Genomic DNA, 17,855 nt, shown 5'->3' with positions numbered 1-17,855 from the left:
ATGCAACCCTTAAACTACCTTTGCGTTTAGTTTCCACGCGTTGTCATGGTTACGCATCTCTGTTCGAAGCAGCCTCGTGCCTCATATGATCGATTGAAAGAGCAGGAAGCTACACTTTCCTTCCCAAACTGCTGAATGGACAACCCGCCGGGGTTACCTCGCGTCTCGTGTCATTAGAGACGACCAGCCTCCCCTCACGTGTCGGGGGGTGGAGGTGGTAGGGGGGGCACGGAGCAGACGGGGAGCGGCCCACTTATGACCCACTTCCTCCCCATCACACGCCTCGGCTCACAAGTGCCCTCTCCGCGCTCTCATTCAGAAAGTTGTTAGCCAGAAGCGGCGGCGGCGCGCGCACACACACACACGGCGCGAGGAGTGTCTCCGGGGCAGGACTGGAGTCTGAGGAGCCGCACAACAACAACAGGCACCACATGTAAACAGCTGAAACTTCGCGGCTTTCTGGTTGTAGGACGTCGCTGGCTTTTCTTCCACCCCCCCTCCTCACTCAGGTAAGACGCACACAACTTTTAGCTAGCTTAGCGTGGTTCCGCGCGAGCTCGGGCGGCTTGTTGACGACGCGTCCTGGAGGAAACCTCACCCCTAAAATGTCGCTTTAAACCCCCGCCGTGGACACGAAGGGGTTTACGGACAAGAGGCTGCCATCCGGTGTGAAACGTGGCCTGCGTCGCGCTTTGGGCAAACGAAACAAGATGGGAGTATCAAAAACATCGCGGCTGGAGTCCATATTCAGCCCACGTGCTAACATTTATCCGCCTAAAAACCACCCAATTAAACCAGGCTGGTATTTAAATTATTTTAATCACGTTGGAGTCTTTCAGGGGTGTGGGTGGTCTCCTCAGAAAACGTCTCAAGTCAGTTTTACGTGCAACTTGGTGAAAGCAGTTAATTGGCCGCACGTGCGCGCACGCCTCCAGTGAGTAATAATAATGATAATAGTGGCTGTATAAAGGCAGGATGGAGCAGAGCGTCGTGGTTTCTGTGGATGCAGCGGTGTGGGGTGTGGGCGGTGTGGGGTGTGGGCGGTGTTCAGGCGGTGGTTGGCTGCTGCTGCTGGCTCGTGAGGATGCCTTCCTGGGCATCCAATGTCAAATAAGTGGCTAAAATTAGTCACGTGTCAGCTGAGACAGAAAGACGGTGTCCCGTGTGTGTCCTCACCACCAAACAGCCTTTGCTGCTGATCTTTGACATTTAAAAGTGGTTTGAAAACGCATTTCAAGCTTTCTTTGGTTTTGTGGCTGTTTAGATGACTGTTTTATGGTTCCAAACTGCAACATTCTGACTCTATCAAGGCTGTTCTTCATGTTTTTGGCCGGTGTCTGTCTGTTAGCACAATATCTCAAGAACCACTGGATGGATTTGAATGAAACTTGCTGCAGGGGATCATTGGATGTACATCTACAGCAGCATACATTTTGGAGCCAACCTGATTCAAGATGGCTGCCACAGTCAGCTGACCTTAAATAACACAAAAGTAGCTTTAACTGAGTTGATTTTACAGTTTTTGACCTAAAGTCTGGTTCTGGAAGTAGTTGACACTGATCCCCCACAAATATGCTGAGCTCTAGCAGATTGCGCAAGATCTTTGTTTGAAATATTGCCATTAACTGTTTGGGGTCGACAGTGTCTGTCTGTTAGCAAATTACACTATACTGCCAAAAGTATTCACTCGTCTCCCTTCACACACACATATGAACCATTCTTAATCCATAGGGTTTAATATGATGTTGGTCCATCCTCTGCAGCTCTAACAGCTTCAACTCTTCTGGGAAGGCTTTCCTGGGAAGGTTTATGGGAATTTCTGACCATTCGTCCAGAAGCTCATTTGTGAGGTCAGACACTGATGTTGGACAGACTTCCACACCAAATTCATTCATGTTTTTATGGACCTTGCTTTGTGCTCTGGTGCACAGTCTTATTGGAACAGGAAGGGGCCTTCCCCGAACTGTTCCCACAAAGCTGGGAGCATGAAATTGTCCAAAATGTCTGAAGCATTAAGAGTTCCTTTCACTGGAACAAAAGCGGCTGAGCCCAATTCCTGAAAAACAACCCCACACTATGATGCCCCCTCCACCATACTTTACACTTGGCTCAATGCAGTCAGACAAGAATCGTTCTCCTGGCAGCAGCCAAACCCTGACTTGTTCATCAGATTGCCAGACAGAAGCGTGATTCGTCCCTCCAGAGAACACGTCTCCACTGCTCTAGAGTCCAGTGGCGTTGTGCTTTACTCCACTGCATCTGAGGCTTTATACTTGGTGACGTAAGGCCTGGATGCAGCTGCTCGGCCATGGAAACCCATTCCATGAAGCTCTCCAAGCTGTTCTTGAGCTAATCTGAAGGCCACATGAAGTTTGGAGGTCTGTAGCTACTGACTCTGCAGAACGTTGGTGACCTCTGTGCTCTATGAGCCTCAGCATCCACTGAGGCCGCTCTGTGATTTTTACGTGGCCGACCACTTTGTGGCTGAGTTGCTGTCGTTTTTTTAATCACTTCCACTTTGTTACAAAACCACTAACAGCTGGCTGTGGAATATTTAGTAAAGAGGAACTAGACTTATTGCATAGGTGACATCCTATCACAGTTCCATGCTGGAACTCACTGAACTCCTGAGAATGACCCATTATTTCACAAATGATTGTAGAAGAAGTCTGCATGCCTAGGAGCTTGATTTTATACAGCTGTGGCAGTGATTGGAACATCTGAATTCAGTGATCTGGATGGGTGAAGGAATACCTTTGGCAATGAAGTGTATCTCATGAACTACTGGACGGATTTTAATGAAACTTTCAGGAAGTGATCAATGGATGTACCTCCTCAACTGTCAAAATATGCAGATTTTCAATGTTTGTGATTTGAGTTTCTATGCTTCTAACACAACATTTACATCATTAAATGATTATTTTGGTGTCAATTCAACTCATCAGGGTTTTTCTTAAAAACTGTGTTAGAAAACTGGAAAAATATTCCTCACCTTTGTTTACAACTAAATAGTCAGTTCAGATCAGTTGCAGAAATTCTCCCATTAGAGTTGGGAATTTCTCGACACGGCTCATTTGCATCTGATTTTAGCGCCAACTTATGCTTTAACGCTCCCCACCACTCATTTTCCTCCACCTAAATGACTATTTCTGTTGACTCATCCTCACAGCTTTTAGTCACTGTTTCTTCTCAGAAGCAGAAAGAAGAACTTTACTTTTTCACTTTTGACCTGGCCTCTCTGACTCCATCGTCTGAGGTGTACTCGTCAAAGCTCAATGTAAACAAATGACTCGTAATTGTTGGCAACAAAACCTAACCACTGATTTCGCTCATTTATTACAAATTATGGGGTAGACTTTTGGTAGTGAGTTATGAGTATTTGGTGGTTATTGTTATTACAGATGATACACATATTAAAAAAAATCAAATCAACGTCTAAAATGGCGTAATTTGACAGATATGGCTTTATGCTTTGAAGCCAACCCATTTTAAGATGAGTACCACAACCAACTGACCTTAGAAAACACAAAAATGGCTGTAATTCAGTCACCTTAACAGATATTGAACTACAAGTTGTCTTAGTAGCTGAGAGTCATTCACAACACATACCTCTGAGTGTGATGTCACACAATATTGCAAAAGATTGTGTTCATAATGCCATATTTAAGGTTTGATCAAAACGCCTACAGATCTGCCATTTCTCAACAAAAGATGATTTCAGTTTAAAACTCTGCCGTGAAAGTAGGTGGCTGATCCAAGGCCGGTTTAAAGATATGAAGAAGAACAAAGAGTAGTTCAGCTGGCGGCACATACACAAAGGAATAATTTGTATGAACCAATCAAAATTTATCCTTAAACAGTGTTGGATGAAGTAAATGATGTGACACCAAAGATCCACTCCACTAGTTCACACACAAAAGGTTTTCATTCTCGCCTGGCCAATAAAAAAAAATCCTCCCCAGGTTAAAACGCACCCCGCCCCTGTGAATCAGTAAACATTTTATGTATATATTCATGTTATGACCCCATAAGCTGTTTCAGTATTTGCTTCCATTCAAAACATTAATAACACACACATCCCTCCAAACATGGAGCTTTCCTAAAGTTCCTCTCTTGCAACAAGATGTCCTCGTTCTGCACGCAGCTCCTGCTCTGCGGTTTCATTTTCCTCAGAACTCGGTACCAAGAACAACACTTTGGTCACATTTTAGTTGCAGGTTAGAGAACCAGTAGGGTTCTCCTGCTCACCAGACTTGGATCATTTAATGAGTGCAAGTTAATACCGTCCGTATTCTGTGTTTTGTGCATACAAACAATATAGATCAAATCAAATTAAGTTAAGATCCCAACTTTTTTTGAATTACTGTTGAACAATAGTTCTCTACTCTGCACATTAACACATTGTATATTAACTAGTAGACATTGGACATTACTGTATTAGTATATTTAAGTATATACTGTATATTTATATAAATGGAACCAGATAAAGATTATTAAACTAGAAGAAAGAAACAAAACTACAGATTTTCAGTTTTTTGCTTTTCTTGTTTTCTACAGAAACAAACCTGCTCCCTTCATAGTTAAACAGATGCACAATGTGGCGGGAGTCATGTCAGATGGTGTAAAAAGGTACCACACTGAAGACATTTTGATCTGTGCAGTGTGGGATTAGTTTAAAGAATTGTCCCGCAGCAGATCGAACGTAGGAGTTTGAAGCATATTGATCTATTTTCTGGTCTCCTGCCTACCATCTAACAGGATGATGATTCAGATATATTCACGAGAATATGAAATAAATAGAACTAAGAAACTGGCATGATGACTAATTCATTGACATTTTCTGCCCAGTAAATGGCTTTTTGTCTGCAGATAAAATGAATCTGAAAGAGTCAGGAAGGAAGCTGACAGAGATGACTAATGAAGAAGATATTTCGGTGCAGAGAATAAGGAACATGAATGTACTGTACTGAACAGGACGCTCTGAACTCTAAAAGGACACATTTGTACAAGAAAAGTACTTGCATAGTCAACGAAAATCTACAATGTATTTATTTTAAAAAGAAATCTTTGTTTCAACCAAGAATCTAAACCTCTAGATCTAGAAGTGTATTTAACATTTATAATCTAACTAAAAGCAAGTATAGGGACCTTTAACAATCAATTGTTTCTATTTTTTAATTTCATGAATTCCATGTTTTATGACAGTTTTATGCCTAAAAAGTGTCTGATGATCTGGTGATTAAATAAAATGTTAACAATTCAATAGTAAAATATCCTTAAGTGTTCAGTTCAACAGATTGTTTAATGCTTCAATCAGGTGCTTAATAGTAAGCCTGTAAGTCATTTATAGATAGCATTAAAAAATAAAATAATATGTGTTTGTTTGTCTGTTTGTTAGCAAAACATCTCCTAAACCAGTGAACAGATTTTAATGAAACTCTCAAAAGTAATCACTGGATGTGCATCTACAGCTGATTTCCTTCTTGGACCCCATTCAACATGTCAGATGAAGTGCTGAAAGAAAAAAAAAACCATTTCCATCTTACAATTTTTCGGTCAACCACTGTCTTTCCATAATAAAGGTACAATACTGGCGCAATACCTCTACAGCACTTCCTCCACTCAATCCACAAAATTGTTTTAATTTAGTTTAACCATAAGAAAGTTTAGAGTAGTAAAGACTTTTAATTTTTTCTCTTTGACTAGGCAAACTTGCACAGAGTTTGCTTCAAATCCTGGAACGTGCAACATTTGCTACCTGTGCTAATCTGTAAGGAGCTACAAACAGTTTGTCATTTCATCAAGAGGAAACGGATGATTCAGCAGAAACTGTCTTAAAAATGGTGAAGAGTTCAAGGTCTGTTAAACTTTACTGGAAAGCACCTCTCAGGTTCTGGCTTTATTTGCCATTTTTTCTTCCTGGTATGTTATTTGCATTGGAACCAGGAAAAGAAAAGTTTATTTGGCAAATTATCAAACAGCCATAAAGTGCGTCTATGAGCGAGAAAAAGGACTGACTTTCTAAAGGTTTCTCAGTTTACAAGCAAACTCTAGTTTAACCAATCAAACCATCCATCTGTCCATCCATTTTCTTTACCCGCTTCTCTTTTCCGGGTTGCGGGGAGCTGGTGTCTATCCCCAGCGGTCACTGTGGGAGAGGCGGGGGACACCCTGGACAAGTTGCAAGTCCATCACAGGGACACACAGAGACAAATAAGCACACTCACTCCCACTTAGGGACAATTTAAGAGTTACCAATTAATCTAACATGCATAGTTTTGGTCTATGGGAGGAAACCCACGTGTGCATAGGGAGAACCCATGGGTTAACCAGACTTACTTAATTAGTGACCTGTGGGCCAGTTCCCGCTCTTTGGAAGTTTAATTAAAGGGTTATTTTTAAAACTAGTTTTTCCCAACTAAAGCACAGTCCTATGAATATAATCTGACATGATTAAGTCAACGTTTTACTGTTCCGGTTACTTCCTCTCATTCACAGCACACCATCCTTCCTTTCTCTGTGTCAATGAGCTGCAAACATGCTTGTAACGTCCTCCTACTGATGACAACGTGTGACAAAAAGCAGCTTCTTGTTGGACATTTTAATGGGAAGTTGCTTTGTTTTTCTGACAAATTTAAAATAAAGCAAACACATTATTCTCTCTACCTTCCTCTTAACAAAGGGATTTACACAAGAGCATGCGTGATTCAGGCTTTTATTGCAAAACTATGTTGGTAGTCACAGTGAGGAAACGCTAGTCTGTGTAGTCCAGCTTGTTCTGTTGTAATGCATTATTTTCCCAACACCTGGTTCTAACCGGCTGCAGGGAACAACCACAGCTAAAGACACCTAGAACCAATATGAACGCATGAATGATAGCAGACAGATGAGTTTTCAGAAACAAGACACGTTTTATTTTTAAAACAATCACTTGAATTTAATAATAATTGTTAAATGTGAGATTTAAAGGATTAGTTGTTTCTTTTATAATAAGTGTCTTTAGGTAAAGTACTTAGGACCAGTCAGTGTCTTACCTGCAGTAAATCATGAAGAATGTATTACAGACGAGTCCATGTAAAGCCATAACAGCTGTCCAAAAATTCATTGATTTTATTTGAATTTTTATGCTTCTAACACAATTTCAGCATTAATAAATTATAGTTTGGGGGTTAATGTAACTCAGGTATGCCTCGCCTTTGTTCACAGCCTCGTAATTGTTGGCAACAAAACATGACTACTTATCTTGCTCATTTATTACAATCTTTGCAGTAAACCATTAGTAGTAAATGATGCATATTTAGTGGTTATTTTTATTGTAGGTGATACACAGATACAAAACAATCAAATGAAAAACATTAAAAAATGGTGTATTTTGACAGCTGTTATGGCTTTAACTAATATTTAGACCAGGGACAACAGATGTGCACATTGTAATAGATAAAATAAACCGTAGCTGAACTTTAGTTAAGATCGTTTTTCTTCACTAACCTACTTTTGCATAATCCAGTTAGACTTGTTTTCTTGTTTCAACACAACTGAGGAAGAGTGGACAGAGTTGCACCACTGACGTTACGTGAGAAATGTACTCACAAATTAAAGACAGTTGAAGTGGTGCAGGGTAAAATTTCCCAATCACAAATCTTCTCCGTTGCCACTGGTCTCAGCACCCGTTAGTCTGACTTGTCTGTCAGGAAGCCGGTTTCTCTAAGCTGTGAGCTCTCTGACTCCTGTCTGCTGCAGGTAAGACACTGACTGCTCAAAAGGATTTCCCAAACCCCTTTCAACGAGTTACACAGTAGGGCCAGTTTCATTGTTTGCACAAAATGAGTGCGAGTCAGGACATGCCCTTTCAGCTAAATGCTTAAAAATGACTCATCAGAGATGGGCATGGTGTAACAGTTCTTGTGATATTTCAACAAGTTTCAGCTTCATTTACTTGGCAGGAAATTCTGCTCCAAACAAGCCGTAGATTGGTGATAGCAAGTAAGTTTCTAAGTTGTTCTTAAGAGTTTTCTTTAAAGTATTGAATCAGTTTGTGACAGATTTATTACAGAAGCTCTTTTTCCTCTGCGTTTGGCTAAAAAAAGTAAAAAAACAAAAAGGGAGGCAGGAGGCCAAACTCAGATGACTCAGTCACAAGAGAGGCTGGGAGGACCCTTTGATGCCGTCGTATCTCACCTTTGACTTTTCTCAGGAATCCACTTGTTTGGAAATATCACTGTCAGTAACACTCAACAGTACAACAACGTTTCTATTCAGCAGAAGTTATTACCGCATATGTCTGGGAAACTGCATGTTTCTGGGGGCTTGAACAGTCTGTGGTAATATCTGGCATCAGTAGCAGATCTCTAGATCCGGGAGGTTAAATATCGAGGCCTCTGCGGATTAGACTTGTTTGTTCGGTTGGATAGCACATCAAAATGACATAAAAAAAAAAAGTAAAAGTGTATAAATAAACTAAACTATTTTGAGCTGAAATCTGGAGATGTTGTAAGCCAGGTCATTTTTGAATCATTTTGTGGTCGGGCACATTTCTGCTGCAAAGGGCTGGTCCAATCAGAAACACTGCCTCCGTGAAGGGTTGTTCTGGTTCAGCAACAGTGTTTGGGTACTCAGTGTCAGTGGCAGGAAGAAGAGATGAGACTTTGTCCAACTCCAGAGCACTTCACAGGAAAGAGTGGATGTGCTTCATGCCACTGCTGCTCATGTTGCCACTTGGACGTCCTCAGTCAAGTGCCAAAACTTTCAACACGCCTCTGGGACTAAAACAGTCCGTCCATTACAAAATATCCTTGAGGCAAAACCTTTGACTCGATGCTGTTTAGTCCATGTTCCTGTGTGCTACTTGGTGACCATCAGGTTTCACAGGTAGAGTTATTCCTGCTGCGTCTTTTATGGGCACAGTTTCAAGCTTTGAGCATCTGTCTAATTCACAAGGTTTGTCACAAAAGTGACAGTTCCTAGACCTTTTTTATAAAATGTCTGTGACGTGTTGGTCAAAACACCACAAAGACCTAAAACAATCTCAGTTTTCAAGCTTGACCTAACAGTGAAAGACTGATGAAACATTTTCAGACCAAGGCAGCCTGAACAAAGTGACATTTACATATATTTGACCTGTTTTTTGAGTTGGAGGTGACTTCAAACATGCAAATCTTTGCTCACAAGCACGTGAAGTGTTTTTTTTCCATATTATGTTTATTTTAAATTTGTTTTACTGTCCACAAAAGTGACAAATCGTGTTCATGTCAAAACACTTTCAGAGTTCAGATGATTGAATGTATGTGGTTTTACAGAATCATCAGACCTGTTTGTCCTGTGTGTTGCTCAGCTGACAGCCTCCAGTCTGATGTGATTTATGTTTTATTTCACATGTGGCCAAAATTGTTGGTACCCCTCGTTTAATGAAAGAAAAACCCACAATGGTCACAGAAATAACTAGAATCTGACAAAAGTAATAATAAATAAAAATTCTATGAAAATGAACAAATTAAAGTCAGACATTGCTTTACAACCACGCTTCAACAGAATTAAAAAAACAAAACAAAACTCATGAAACCGGCCTGGACAGAAATGATGGTACCCCTGAAAATAATGTGACCAAAGGGACACGTTAAATCAAGGTGTGTCCAGATAGTCTTATAACCTTTACCTTTGTCACGCTTGTCTATAATTTTCTTTCTAATCTCCTGAGACAACTCTTTCCTTCACTTCCTCTGGTCCATGTTGAGTGTGGTACACACCATGTCACCAAACAGCACAGTGACTACCTGTAGCCCTACAGGCCCACTGACTGATTACAAGATTGTAGACACCTGTGATGCAAATTAGTGGACACACCTTGATTTAACAGATTCTAGTTATTTCTGTGACCATTGTGGGTTTTTCTTTCATTAAACGAGGGGTACCAACAGTGTGTACATGCACAAATGGAAACTTAGATCTGATCACTCCAGATGGGTTTTACTGCTCATACTTGAAACTGTCCACAGGAGACAGATTCAGCCGGGTCTAAACATGTCCTCAGACTCTTTCAGATGGGTCCTCCAGTCTGAAGTGTCTAATTTTACTCCAGCATCACACAGCAGGTGCTGATCTGCTTAACAGGTCATCTATATAAAAATAAACGGATGAAATTATGTGTGGATTATTTCAAATAGTAAAGGGGACTTCATTTTATTTTATTTGTTGGCATTATAGGTCATTATTTTTGTCAAATCTGACAGCAAGTTTTAAAATTGAAATGTGTTTTTACATGAACCTTTGCCTTAAAATAATTTAAACAAGTATGTGCATATCCTAAACCTTTAGAGTTTCTTATTATGAGATTGTGGCCCGTATTTCTGCTTTCTGGTTCACCAATTGTAAGTTTTCATCCACACATTTTTGACTCGCACTATGCTTTTTGGGAGTCTTCTGAGCTTTAATGCAAGATGTTGAGCCATTCACTTGTCCTAATAACAAACTTCTTCATTTTTCTAGAAAAAAAAACAGCATTCTTCTACAGAGTGAAAGAATTTCAGATTCATCCATTTTACAAAATCTGTTATCTTTTCAGTCGTTGTTGACCTTGAATGCTTGCTGCAGCCTGGAAGAGCGTGAGCAGTCCCAGAGATATGTGATCAGATCACATGCTGGATGTCCAGACTCCTCCAGCTGGAATGTGTTTAACAGAACCATTAAGATTTTAGTGTTAGTTACAAATACAAAGGACTTCCTGTTCAGTTGCCAGGTCCGTGGGAAGGCCAAGAACTACAGACCAGTGTGTTCACTTTTATCAGGGATTTTAGGGCTGGGAAACGTCTCCATGCGGTCATTACTTTGTCTTGGTGCTGCATCTAACGCACAAGAAACTGCGTGCGTAAGTTTTTGGCGCATGTAAAAGAAAACATAGATGAGCGATTATTTATTTATCTGAACTGATTTACAAACGGGGATGGAGCATAAAACTGTTAAATGTTGAAACGGTCGTTTTACAGACCTAGTACCTGGTTAGGTTTTTTTTTCTTTTTTACAAAAAACAAGTAAGAAAATCTAATATTTAAAAAAAAAAAAAATGCATATAAAAAACAACTATGAAACTGGACTTTTCACACATACACACAAATTAATGCAAGTTAATATTTGACCTAATTTTGTGTCTTGTTAGGCTTTCTAAATGGTTGATCTGTGATGGATTAAAAATGTAAACTCTTGTTTGTTGCAGATGTTCCACCATGGAGGTGCAGAACAACAACAAGCCTTCTTTAGACAATCTGTGCAAGCTGCCTAATCAGGAGGATCAGGTAGGAGAAATAACCTGCATGTTCGTTATTAGACGGGAGTCAGAGAGATTGATAATTTAAGGAAGCATTGTAGTTTAGTAAAAGGCTTTTGTCCTCATTTTGTTTTCCCCTCCGCAGAGAAATGTGTCGAGCTGTAAATACTGCTGCACTATGGGCAACTTTCGCATTGAAAAGAAGATTGGTCGGGGTCAGTTCAGTGAGGTCTATAAAGCCACATATCTGCTGGATAAACAGCTTGTGGCACTCAAGAAAGTCCAGGTAAAGTACTCTGCGCCGTGTCTTATTGTGCTTCAGACCACATCCTTGGATAAGTTGGTCACGTACTCCCTCTGAATGCTTACTCCAAATACTTTTCATACTTTCACTTGTCAAGGTTAATACCAAACATTCTGTACATACAATAGCATGTGTCAAATAAACAGGAGATGTAGAGATGTAGGCATTTTTCTGAACCCTGTCAGAAGCTCTTTCTGTGGTAAAACATGTTATAACTGTGTCTAATTGACCTGAAGCCCACTGCAAGTTTGGAACTACTTGGATCATATTTTTTATCTGTAAAGTCCTGCTGTCTTCTGACTGGGTTGTCAAAAACTTCAGTCAGGTTTTCGATACTAAAATTTAATATTTAATTTGTTACTCATTTGCTTTAATGTGAATGCCAGTAGTGCCCTCAAGTTGCCTCATAATGTTTCTCTACAGCCTTAACCTGAACTTAACAGCTGGCTTTAACACGGAGCTGCTGCTGTCACCAACATCAAACAAACTTAATGATATTTTATCCTTTTTATTTTGTGTTGGTGTGTCAGTCTGGAGCTTGCACGTTCTTCTAATGCATGCTTCCATTTTCTTTGGGAAATAATTTCCTCACACAGGCTAAAAGATGCTTGTTAGGCTGCCTGGTGATTCTGAATGTACCTTCATGTGTGAGTGGGCTCGAGTATGGTTGTCTTTCTTGTGTGTCTCTGTGTCGGCCATGGGATGGACTGTAAACTCGGATCAGGGTGTCCACCTGTCACCCTTTGACTGCACCAGCCCCTTACGACCCTGAACATGATTAATGGGGTACAGAAAATGATTAGATGTCATTTTCATCAGGGCTTAAGAGTGCAGACATTTAAAACATTATTTTGCTTTTTAATTCATTGAGTTTTCTCCCCACAGTATCAAATGGTACTGAATATTGAGTGTTTTCTTTAGTATTGCATTAACATTTAAATTTTAGTGGTGTTGTTGTTGTTTCTTCAGAATTTCTACTTTACTTGTATTAAATCCCTATAAGATACTAGATCCCATCTTTGTCACTGCAGATCTTTGAGATGATGGATGCAAAGGCTCGTCAGGACTGCATCAAAGAAATTGATCTCCTGAAGGTAAAATCAATCAAAGCTGCTGTTTTTAGTGGGTCAGAAAGAAAGGGAAGTTAATAAAGTGTTTTTCCAGCATTGTTTAGATGAATAATAAAAGGAAACTTAATCCAAGATTGAAACTTAAAATAAGTATATTATTAAAATTAGGGATGTTACAGTACACCTAAGGCAGGGGTGCCTTAAAAGGCCTGGAAGGTTTAGGTTTTTCTGCTCCAACACACCTGATCCAAATGGTTCAATTACCTCCTCACCATTCTTCTCCAGAAGCACGTCCACAAAGCTATTAATTTAAAGCAGGTGTTTTAAAGCAAGAACACATCTAAACCATGCAGGAGAGCGACCCCCGAGGTATGGAGTTTGACACCTGTGACCTAAGGTATGAGGGTCACAGTTCGGTACGGTACAGTACCACAGGAAACTAAAACAAATGCCAAACACTACTTCTTACAGACAACTCCCCCAGAAGAATAGACAAAAAGAAAACAAAACATCAAACCATCCTTGTCAGTGGGGAGGGTCTAAGTTAGCAGGTCGTTTACAGCAATGTAGGATTCATCACCTTTTAAATTCACTATAAAATAAAATCCTTTTTTTGTCCAGTCTGAACTGTTAGGAGGAGTTAAACCTCAGGCTTGTGTCAAACTGAAAAACTGATAAACTCCTGAAAGTATCTCTTAAAGGAAAAATCCAGCCAACTCTGAAGTGTTGTCAGGTCTAATCATCCAGGCTAGACTTATGGCGAGCCAACTGAGGGCATTGTTTTTATAATTTCATAGGCTTGCGAAACAACACTTTCTCAAAAACAATGGACTGGTGTGAAACAATGCATTAGCTAATACTAAACCTGCACTTTTGCTCGACACGTTTGTTTAGTTTGTCATTTTCGTAACTCAACAACGTCTGTATTACTACGTGAATGTTTGTGTGTGGAGCACAGATAGGCTGTGTTTATGGTGATAGCTTTTGACTGACTATATGTACAGATAAGAGGACTGATGCATTCAGCAGCATATATACAGAGAGAGAGAGTTCAACACTTTGAACTTGTTAAACTGTATTGCTGTATTGTCAAAGATGGTTTTATGCCAGGTGAAGATGAAAACACAAAATCAAAATATCTGTGTTTAATCATTTGTCTCTTCTTTGCCCACTGCAGCAGCTGAATCATCCCAATGTGATCAAGTACCTGGACTCCTTTATTGAAGACAATGAGCTCAACATTGTTCTGGAGCTGGCAGATGCTGGAGATTTGTCCCAGATGATAAAGGTCAGAAGCTGCTTTAAACAAACCAATAGATGATGTGCGCAGAAAGAGACCAAATTTAAAAAAAAAGTCCCATTTTGGAATAAAAGCCCATATTCAGGTTTATCACAGCCTGGAACCCTCTGCTCTCTTTCCAAGCCTAACACGACCAACTATTTTAAAACATAAGTTGGGAAACTTGTTTTCCCATCACCCAGGTCTCTACTTAAACATACTTAAATGTGTTTGTCTTTCTGTCTTCAGTACTTCAAGAAGAAGAGGCGACTTATCCCAGAAAGGACAATCTGGAAATATTTTGTGCAGCTGTGCAGCGCTCTGGAGCACATGCACTCACGCAGAGTGATGCACCGAGGTAACCAACTCCTCGCACATTCACTCATCTTCACACCTCATCTCCATGTTCCCCTTCTGAGTCTCCAGCTGTAGTTCATTCAGCTCAGAGCATTTTAATATCAAAACCAGAAATTAGATAAATTATCCAGAGAAACCTAAATATTTACACCCAACCGTATGGATGTAGAGCGTTTAACATGTTTAGTTTTAGCACCATGGCTCGCTCTCCAACCAATTTAAGTAAGCTTTGATTTAATATTGACTTTTTAAATTTAAGTGTGTGTTTGTGTGTCCAAACAGATATCAAGCCAGCAAATGTGTTCATAACAGCCACAGGGGAGGTGAAGCTGGGCGACCTCGGATTAGGACGCTTTTTCAGCTCCAAAACGACCGCAGCACATTCTTTAGGTAAACTTCAAACAGAATATTGATCATTATGTATGTTGTGCATAAATACATTTCATTGAGCCTCTAATTTTGAAAGTAGGTTTAATTTAGTTTGTAATTCTGTATGTTCCAGTGGGGACACCTTACTACATGTCACCAGAGAGGATCCACGAGAACGGATACAATTTTAAGTCCGATATCTGGTCTCTGGGCTGCCTTCTGTACGAGGTAAGTTCCCGTTCGCTGGCAGGACCTCTTAATTCGACCTCAGTGAAAAGCTTCCTCCTCATGAAAGTAAAAAAAATGTCAGACTTTGTGAAGCCAGGCGGCTGGCGAGCCTCTCAGCTCCCGGTCCTTGTGATGACTAACGCTGTCTGGAACTAAAGTCTCCAGTGAAGGCTTTTTGTAGCCGCTTTCTTCACTCATCTGTGACACACGTGTTTACAGAACATTTGACTCACTGTAAGAATTCACTGAACCAAGCCTAAGGTGAGGGAGTGTGGGACTAAAAGTCAGCAGTTCTGTTTTTATTTTTATCCAGGCTTGAGTTTTTGTCGAACAAGTTTGATGATTTAATTTATTCAAACCTTCACTGCTGTCCTTGCTAATGAGTTCACGACACATATGGGTCATTATCGCAGGTTTTCAGGAGCTTTTATCCTTTATTTTGCTGTTTTTAAGCTCATAGAAAAAAGGAAATGTTAGGAAAAGGTGTGACATCCTCTGCAACAGGAAGCATTAGGCTTTCAATGGAAAAGTAAATCATCCAAAGGAAACCTAAAGATAATGTTAGCGAGTTTTACAGCTCATCAGTGTGATTTATCACTAGTTTCAGTGCAGTGATTGATCCATCTAACAGCTGCAGTGTGCCTCTCCTGACTCACAGGCCTGTTTAAAGTTAGGGTGCAGCTTTTTGTGTTCCTATTAGAAGTTAAAAGACAAGGAAGCTTAGAAAGTTACTGTGATTATGTTTATTTGAAAAGATGCAGAATCTTAAATAGAAACCTTTTAATCCACTCGCAGTGAACTGCACCTTTAAGGCCAAGCTACGCTCCTCAAAACTCTGCCCTCGCTCTCAGATTTTATGTGGTCTGTACAAACGCCTCCCGTTCGACTCCTTCCTCTGCGCACTCATCTTCCTCTGTGCTCTGATTCTGAGAAAAACAGGGGGTGCAAATGTTGACAACCACAAAAACCAAAACTGCTGAAACATCCTCCCAACACTGAAGTCCAAACACAGGAAGATAAATGTGTCTCCTACATTGTAACGGGGGGTTGCTATGAAAAAGACATTTTGTTGGTCAGTGTCAAAGTTGCAGTCACAGAGTCTGTCTGGATAAAAGTCATGGAAGTAAACCCAGCAAGGGCATAAACGAGTGAAGCTTTGCTTTTTATTTCAGATTATTTTAGCTGATTTCTTTTGTATTTCTTGATATTATTAGGATTATTTAGGTAGACGGGTCAGATAAATGTTGGTGCTTGTTTGGCAACATTTATGGAGTCAATCAAACTGATTCACGGCTTCATATTTACCTGAAAGAACGCAAAATCTGCTGTGAATTTGAGAAAGTATGTCGATTGTTATCCCCGTTGACCTCTGACCTCATCTCGTGACTAGTAGGAGTTTCATATTGATAACTCAAATTGGGTTAAAAACCTACGATGGATGCAAAATCCATTAAATCCTTAAATCCCTACTGCTAAATAAAGCATTCTCAAATGAGTTTCTGACCATTTACATTATTACGCAGCGGATTTAAGGGTTTTTTAACGTGACGTGAAAAGTTCTTTCTCATTCAGCACTGAATCCAGCCCACAACTGCAAACCTTGCTGCAGATAAGGTTTTGCAGTATCCGGACGAAGCAAGCCTGCGTCGATTTATTTTTGAAGAACTTTATCTGTTTTGGGGTTGTTCCACAACAGTTTTAGGTGCAAACTGAGAAAAAGAGCGTGTTTGACGTGCACAAACAGGAAGCTGAGCGGCAGAAGAACATTTCAACCAGGACGTTTGTACAGACACTTTTAAAGATGGCTCCGAGGAGAGGCACAGGTTTTATTCATATATTCTCCATGTTGCATCGAAGCACGAAGCCACTGTGCAGAACGGTGGGCTCAGCGTGTTCCAGGACACCCAGTCTCAGTGCGCTGCAATTAATAATCTCCATCTTTTCCCCGTTTTTGTTTCTTGCCCTGGTTCCTAAAGTCTGATTGAAATCTGAGAGCACAGGCTGGGTCGTGTTAGTGAGTCTCTGACAAAAGCTGTGAAATGAATCCTCCTGAGAGTCTGCAGCTCCGCGTCCTCCCATAACACAAAGACAGCAAAGATGGCTGCGGGTCGTCCTGCTCACACACGTCAGGCATGCTCCTCCACGACTTTGTCTCATCCCCACTTTAACTCTTTCTACAGATGGCTGCCCTGCAGAGTCCTTTTTATGGGGACAAGATGAACCTCCTGTCTCTGTGCCAAAAGATCGAGCAGTGTGATTACCCCCCTCTCCCACCTGACCTTTACTCTGAGAAGGTAAACGAACAGGCAAACCTTTTCCAACTAATGAACAGCTTCTTCCAGTTTTGAGGCTTTATCATGAAGAAAAAACTGACTAACCCGCCTGCTTGTCTCTCAGCTGCGGGACTTGGTCAGCATGTGCATCAACCCCAACCCGGACCAGAGGCCCGACATCGTCTTTGTGCTTCAGATCGCCAAACAGATGCACATGTGGACCTCCAGCACCTGAGCGCCTCCCGTCGCCGTCGTCCACTCAGTCCGAGGAGCTCAAACCACTTGATGTTAGCTTTGCCTGATGTTGCCAAAACGTGCCTTAGCTTCATTTGAGGGAGGAAAAAAGAAAAAAAAGATGTGCACAAATGGATTTCTGTGTTTTGTTTGCACACTCCCAACACCTTTTCTGTCCAGACGGGTGTGAAGAAGTACAGTAGTTGAACAGCACTCAGGAGGTGAAGTGTTCACACGAGAGGTGCCTGCGTTTCTTTTGCTTCATTTAGCTGAGGACAGAGAGCTGCGTCTCCCTCTGATCTGATTCGAGCTTTCTGTTTGGAAAACTGCACAGGTGATGCATTCCAGGTTCAACACCCTGCTCTTTTTTCCTCTTAGTAACCTGTGTGCAGCGATGCTGAGCAGTTTAGATGTTTATTATGTATCATTCTCACACCTTTTTGTCTGTTCGTGTACAAAATTAAGTTGTTTAAATGAACAGTTT

The 17,855-nt window shown here is 40.7% G+C and overlaps 1 protein-coding gene across 2 annotated transcripts; it reads left to right on the top strand.

Moving 5' to 3' along the window:
* The first annotated feature begins 246 nt into the window (after window positions 1–246).
* Window positions 247–17,482, top strand: nek6 (NIMA-related kinase 6). Of its 2 annotated transcripts, none has more exons than XM_017427392.3 (10): window positions 247–509; window positions 11,207–11,285; window positions 11,403–11,543; window positions 12,593–12,655; window positions 13,809–13,919; window positions 14,160–14,268; window positions 14,550–14,657; window positions 14,770–14,864; window positions 17,045–17,158; window positions 17,262–17,482. In XM_017427392.3, exons 2-10 carry the CDS (start codon window positions 11,217–11,219, stop codon window positions 17,370–17,372), a joined length of 921 nt encoding a protein of 306 aa, XP_017282881.1. In that variant the 5' UTR covers window positions 247–509; window positions 11,207–11,216; the 3' UTR covers window positions 17,373–17,482. The 2 variants fall into 2 exon arrangements, with proteins under 2 accessions (XP_017282881.1, XP_037835176.1); XM_037979248.1 differs by lacking the exon at window positions 247–509 and adding an exon at window positions 7,718–7,740.
* The last annotated feature ends 373 nt before the right edge of the window (window positions 17,483–17,855 follow it).

This window comes from Kryptolebias marmoratus, linkage group LG14, assembly GCF_001649575.2.
Source record: "Kryptolebias marmoratus isolate JLee-2015 linkage group LG14, ASM164957v2, whole genome shotgun sequence".
NCBI classification, from domain to species: domain Eukaryota; kingdom Metazoa; phylum Chordata; class Actinopteri; order Cyprinodontiformes; family Rivulidae; genus Kryptolebias; species Kryptolebias marmoratus.
This window is presented reverse-complemented; position numbering and strand designations above follow the sequence as displayed.